General features: G+C 45.7%; 1 protein-coding gene across 1 annotated transcript; it reads left to right on the plus strand.

Moving 5' to 3' along the window:
- Positions 1–20: 20 nt before the first annotated feature.
- LOC121917796 (papilin-like) lies at positions 21–5,865 on the plus strand (the record flags this gene model as incomplete). The annotated part of the gene is made up of 3 exons (XM_042443920.1): positions 21–78; positions 3,763–3,930; positions 5,189–5,865. Coding segments are annotated over 3 exons (804 nt in total), but the record flags the coding sequence as incomplete, so codon positions are not given.
- Positions 5,866–6,856: the final 991 nt, after the last annotated feature.

Consider the following 6,856-nt stretch of genomic DNA (forward strand, 5'->3'; position numbering starts at 1 on the left):
AAACATTCTGCACTGAATGCACTTCGCGCGAATGCGGATTGGCCAATTTGAATCATGCCAATGCGGAGGGACTCCCAGGTATGAAGGTATTGTGCGAAATAACGTGAATTTGAACCGCCCAGTGCTGAAGACCCCCAGTTCCACACTCATCTGATAAGGGCCCAAGTCCCCACTTGTTGTTTTTTTAAAACTATGGATTAGTTCTGACAAGATGCTTATTTAGAACCTCAGGATCCTAGAGCTGGAAGAGACCCCAAGGGCCACCCTGTCCAGCCCCATTCTGCCATACAGGAGAACACCATCCAAGCCCTCCCTGGGATAGATGGCCATCCAGCCTCTGTTTAAATACAGCCTCCAAAGGAGACTCCACTGCCACCTTCTCAGGCAGCGGCATCTTCCACTGTTGAACAGCTCTTAGTGGCAAGAAAGTCTTCCTAATCTTTCAGTGGAATATCTTTTCCTGTAGTTTGCATCCATTGCCCTGCCATGCAGGAATACATAGACTCCTACAGTTGGAAGGGACCCCAAGGGCCATCCAGTACAACCCCATTCTGCCATGCAGGAAGACACAATTCAAGCATTCCCGGCTGGGACAGATGGCCATCCTGCCTCTCCATAAAAACCTCCAAAGAAGGAGAGACAGTTGAACAGCTCTTACCCTCAGGAGGCTCCTCCTAATGTTTAGGTGGAACCTCTTTTCCTGTAGCTTGCATGCATTGCTCCATTGTAGCGTTGCCATAACTGTCTACCTCCAAACTGGGACAAATGTAAAAAAATGTAGGACAAAATTTAGGCCCAAATGTAGGACATATTTTGTAAATGGAGGACATGAACAACTAAAAAACCAAAAATTAATAAATTCAAAAAGCATTCATATAAACACATGCTTCTTGGGCATGCTCAAAATGGAGGACATTTTGACATTCTTCCTGGATAGAAGTTTGGGATGTAGCTTTGTGTGGAGGACTAGGACTCTGGAGACCAGGGTTCGATTCCCTGCCTATTGGGTGACCTGAAGCTCAAGCAAGTCACACTCTCTCAGCCTCCTCAACACAAAGCCATGGCAAACCTCCTCTGAACAAACCTTGCCAAGCAAACCCCAGGATAGGTTCGCTTTAAGGTATCCATAAGATGGAAAACTTGAAGGTACACAACAATAAATAACAACTGAGTACTGTGCTTTTAAGTGCAGACGGTCCAGCTGCATGGTGTAGTGGCCTAGGACAATGGAAGAGCAGGGTTCAAATCCCAGCTCGCCCATGGAAACCCACTGGGTGACTTTGGGCAGCAAGTCACACTCTCTCAGCCTCTCAGGGGAAAGTAAAGGCAACCCCCCTGAATAGGGTTGCCATAAGTGAGGACCTCCAAACCAGGACAAATGTAGGACAAATGTAGGGCAACATTTTTCAAATGTAGGACACATTTTTCTAAAAATGGAGGGCGCGCAAAAAATTGAGGTTTTTTTAAAAAATGTTAATATAAATGCATGTTTTTAGGCATAATCAAAATGGAGGACATTTTGGCATTATTCCTAGACAGATGGCAGAAATGGACTTGCCCTCGGGTTCAACTTTACTTCTCAGAAGTGTGTACTTGGTCAATGGACTGTGGTTTTTCTTCACTGCGCATGAGTTTGTAAAAATCACAGCAAGTTACATTGGCCGTGCCTCAGAGGCTTGTTGATATCAATATCATCATCATCATCATCATCATCATCATCATCATCACTATAATTGTCCAAGAAAGGCAGACTTGTTAGCATTCAAAGCGCCATAAATACACAGAAAATGCATTTGCATATATTTAATAATAAAAAATAATGAAAAAATAAATAAAACACAAGGCAGGGGTGTATATATTTAATAATAAAAATTAATGTAATAAAATAAAAACAAGCAATAATAAAATTAATAAAATAAAACAAAAACAAGCAATAATAAAAATTAATAAAATAAAATAAAAACAAGCAATAATAAAAATTAATGAAATACAATAAAAACAAACAATAATAAAAATTAATGAAATAAAAAATAAAAAGCAATAATAATAATTAATAAAATAAAATAAAAACAAGCAATAATAAAAATTAATGAAATAAAATAAAAACAAGCAATAATAAAAATTAATGATATAAAATAAAATCAAGCAATAATAAAAATTAATGAAATAAAAAATAAAAAGCAATAATAAAAATTAAAAAATTAAATAAAATAAGTATTTTAAATTTTTAAATATCATTTTAAAACCCCAAAATACCAAGGCAGACCTAATGGCCACTGACTCAGCTCTCCTCCTCCTCCTCCTCCTTCTCTGGCCCAATTCTACCCTGGCCTTCAGGCACCCTTCCTCCGGCTCCTTCCTCCTCCTCCTCTCCCCCCTCCTCCTCTTCTTGATGGCTGGCGTGCGCAGAGGCAAGCAGGAGGAACCGGGGCAGGCGCGCGGGGGGGGGGGGGAAAGTGAGGCAGGCACGCGCAGGGGGAGAAAAGTGGGGCAGGCGCGCACGCTGCCACTAGCCCCTGCTGAGGCCTGGGCGGCGCGCAAGCCCTCCCAGTGGGGGCGCGGGGGCAGCAGCGCTTCTGCCGCCCGCCGAGGAAGAGGAGGAAGGCGGAGCCAGAGGAGGAGGTGGGTTGGCACCGCAGCAGCCGCATTAGCAGCAGCGGCAATGGCCGGGGCGGGCCCCCAAACCGGGAACAAGGCATGGGTGGGGGCCCAAACCGGACCGGGACCGGGAGGGGCCCCCCCGAAACCGTGAATGGCACAGGAGCCGTCGGGTTATGGCAACCCTACCCCTGAAGAAACTTGCCAGGGAAACTACTTAGTTCCATAAGTTGGAAAGGAGTTGAAGGCACACAACAACAGCAACAGCAGAGGAGGAAAAAGGGGGAGAAGAAAAATGAAGGAGAAGGAGAAAGAAGGAGAACAGGAAAAAGAAGATAAAAATAAGAGGAGGAGGGGAAGAAGAGGAGGAAGAGGAGGAGAAAGAAACAGTGGAAGAGGAGAAGAAAAAGCAGGAGGTGAAGGAAGCCCCCACCCCCTCCCCCACCCCTGCCACCAGAGAGAGGCCTATAGGCATTTGGCTGCTGCCATGCCCTGAAGCAGTGGAGAGGTCTGGAAGGCCTCTCACCGCCGGCTGCCTCACTTTCCCACCTCTTGTGCACCCAGTGCACATGCATGCACCTCTGCTGGAGCCTGGAGGAGGAGCGGCTCAAGCTCCTCCTCTTCTTGAGGCTGGCCTGTCCCCTGCAGGCACTTACAGGCGCCTGCGCTCGCCCTCGCCAGTAGGCAAGGGCGAGAGGGACCCTGGAGCCCCGGCCACCTGGGACAACCGAGGAAGCGGGACAGGACCGTGCCACTTCCTCAAAAACCGTGATTGTCCCCTGTTTTCCTGGGATATGGCAACCCTATGCCATTGTGTCCTATTTTCTGAAGCAGCAGAAAACAAGCTTGCTCCATCCTTAACAGGACTTCCCTTCCAATATTTAAACAGGGCTCTCATATCACCCCTTCTTTTCTGTTGTCTGTGCTTTTTCCCTGGGGAGGCCCTCTTGCACAGCCCATAGCTGCGTGTGCCTCATCTGGCCATGCTTAAGAGAAGGAAAGGACCCTCTGCCCAGGGGATCAAGAGAGAGAGTGCGCGCCTCTTGCCCTGGATATGTCCATGGCACCTCACTTTGGAAACTGGTCTGAAAATTTGGAATACACAGCTCTGGTGTGGCATACCTGACACTTTTCCATGTTGTCTCCTGTTCCGCCTGTTCTCAGATGTCTGTCGCCTGCCCAAAGTGGTCGGTCCCTGTGAAGCTGTGTTTCCTCGCTGGTTCTTCAACTGGGAGACCCAGAAATGTGAAGGATTCAACTATGGAGGGTGTGGAGGGAATGAGAACAACTTCAAGACTCTGGAAGAGTGCACACTTGCATGCGGACATCATGGTGAGATTTGGGGAGAAGTCTTCCCAAACTGTCTGGGAGGAAGGGAGGAAAAAGGAGCCATGCTTGCCGATCTCGGCAGAAGGCTAGGCTCCCATTATCCAAGGATGGAATAATAGGCAACAGGTTTATTTTATTTTTATTTCATTTCTATGCCACCTTTCTCCCAGAAAAGGACCCAAGGCAGCTCACAAATAAAACCATTTAAAAATTTTTACATTAAAATTAAAAAAACTAACTATAAAATGACACAAACATACAGGTTGGAGGTGGATGCTTTAGGAGAGTGCTTGCCAAACTCATGTCTTCCAGATGTTTTGGACTTCAGCCCTCTTGGCCAATAGCCTGGGATTCTGGGAGCTGGAGTCCAAAACACCATGAAAGGCAAGACTTTGGGAATCACTGCTAAAAGGATCTGGATGGATTTGCAGACATATCCTTAGCAATAATACATACAGGCACTTGGCACTTAGCAAACAAGAAATAAAATGAGTCAACTTTGAAAAAAGAGAGTTTCATTTTTTGATTATTATAGAGGCAACTGAAAGGTTCTTTGTATATCGTTGCAGATCTGTATGATTTTAAGAATTGTCGTCTTCTCCTTTTCCTCCTCCTCCTTTTCCTTCTTCTTATTCTTCTCTTGGAGCCTTGGTGGCACAGTGGTTAAATGCTGGCAATGCAGCCACAAGGCTGTGAGTTCGATCCCTGCAGAGCTCCAAGGTTGACTCAGTCTTTTATAGGCTGGTAAAATGAGTAATTGCCAGTTACAGACTGTATAGTCCTTAGGGAGTGCTGAGTTCACTATGAAGCGGTACAGAGAGGCAAATGCCAAATGCTATTCTCCTTCTCCTTCTTCTTATTTAAACTCAGGCTATTTTCTAAGTTGTTTTATGGATGTTCTTGTCCTCTGAAGTGACAGTTGCATCACACTGTTTGTGTGTGTGTCCTGGTTACTTTTTTGACTTATTTCATAGAATCATAGAATCATAAAGTGGGAAAAGACCCCAAGAAGGGACCTGATCCAGTCCAACCCCCTTCTTCTGCCATGCAGGAACTCTCCATCAAAGCTTTGACAGATAGATGGCCATCCAGCTTCTCTTTAAAGACCTCCAAAGAAGGAGATTCCACCAAAATCTCTGAGTCAGTGTCTTAGGACCTTATCACACGTGGGGGGGGGGGGGGGGGGGGGTTGCAGCTCAGACCTCTTAACCTTCTCTTCTCCAGACTAAACATCCCTAGCTTGTTCCTCTCTTCTTTCCAGGGTTTTACTTTGAAGCTATTGTTGGCAAATGTCCCAAGCCTCAAGGCGCTGGTCTCTGTGTGGAAAACTGTGGAAGCAATGATGTTTGTGGTCCGGGGAAGAAGTGCTGTAGCAACGGCTGTGGTCACCAGTGCATTAAGGTCACTGGAGGTAGGAGAAGAAGACCAGAGAGAAGCCGCCAAGGACCCATTTCAGACCAGAGCCCTCAATGGAATCAGTGTGGGAAGGCTGATGGGTTTGGGGAGGAGCAGCAGTCCTATGGGGCTAACCCTCCATCGTCCCTGGGGCCATCCATGCCTTTGGAAGCAGGAGTGGCAGGAAGGCATAAGACAGATTGCTGGGTGGGAAATAAGGAGAAGAGGGAACTGGGATGGAGTAGGGAGAGCTGTTGCCTTCATAGGGGTATTGCTTTTGAAAGATGCCCCTTGGGCAGGGTGGCCAGACGTTCTCCTTTTCCAGGACATGTCCAACATTTCAAGCTTCTGTCCAGGAGGAATTCCAAAATGTCCTCCATTCTGAACATGACTAAGAAGCATGAATTCACATTCATACGAGTGTTTCGAGCTGTTACTTGGTAATGCCCTACATTTTTCTTGAATGTCCTATATGTTGCAGTGGCTAGGACATCTGGTCTCCCTGCCCCAGCAAACAGGAGAGCAAAGTGGCAGGGATCCGTAGGCATGAGTCCATTGACCTGGACTCAAGCTGGACTCAACTCCACAAAATTGGTGTCCTGACACAATTCAACTCAAATTATTTTTTTTCCAAAGACACAGCCATGTTATTCTGCAAAATCAGTCTGCAAAGGGATCTTGTAGCCCCTTTGAGGCTCACTGAAAGAGAGAAGTTGGGAGCATGAGCTTTCCTTGACTTCAGCCTACTTAGAATCATAGAATCGTAGAATTGGAAGAGACCCCAAGGGCCCTGATCCAGTCCAACCCCATTCTTCTGCCATGCAGGAAATCACAATGAAAGCATCCCCATTGACAGATGGCCATCCAGCCTCTGTTTAAAGACCTCCAAAGAAGGAGACTCCACTACACTCCGAGGGAGTTTGTTCCATGTTGGACAGCCTTTACTCTCAGGAAGTTCCTCTGCATCTGAGGAATTAGGCTCAAGTAGGGATGTAAAGAATATTCTCCAAAATTCGAAAATTAGGAGGAAAATGCCAGTTTCGACAAATTCTCTAACATGTAGGAGAGGAGAAATTCTGAATAATTCTCGATCAATGAGTAAGAATTTTATTTTTAATAATTTCAAAATGAAGGGAAGAGAGAAATTTTGAGCTGACAAATTCGACCTCCAGGATTTTGGGTATTTTGCATTAGAAAAGCTATCATTCATCCTGGCTTTTACCTTTGTTGGCTATTTCCTTTGTGAGTGTGAAAAACAAAACAGAACAAAAGGAGGAGGGAGCCTTCTCCACTTGACATCATGCTCTCTCTGCCATTCAAATTCTCACAAAAGAGAAGAAGGAGGTGGGGATGTCAAATAATCATCATCATAATTTATGCCCAGCTCTTCTTCAGCCAAAAGGCTATCAGAGCAGCTTACAAATGACTAGATATTTCCCTGCCCTCAGGCTTGCAATCTAAAGGGACAAGAGACAAAAGGAGAAGCTAATGAATGGCAGGGGAAAAGTTCAGCAGGTCCTCATTCTCCCACATT

This window comes from Sceloporus undulatus, unplaced genomic scaffold (genome assembly GCF_019175285.1).
Source record: "Sceloporus undulatus isolate JIND9_A2432 ecotype Alabama unplaced genomic scaffold, SceUnd_v1.1 scaffold_801, whole genome shotgun sequence".
In the NCBI taxonomy this organism is placed as follows: domain Eukaryota; kingdom Metazoa; phylum Chordata; class Lepidosauria; order Squamata; family Phrynosomatidae; genus Sceloporus; species Sceloporus undulatus.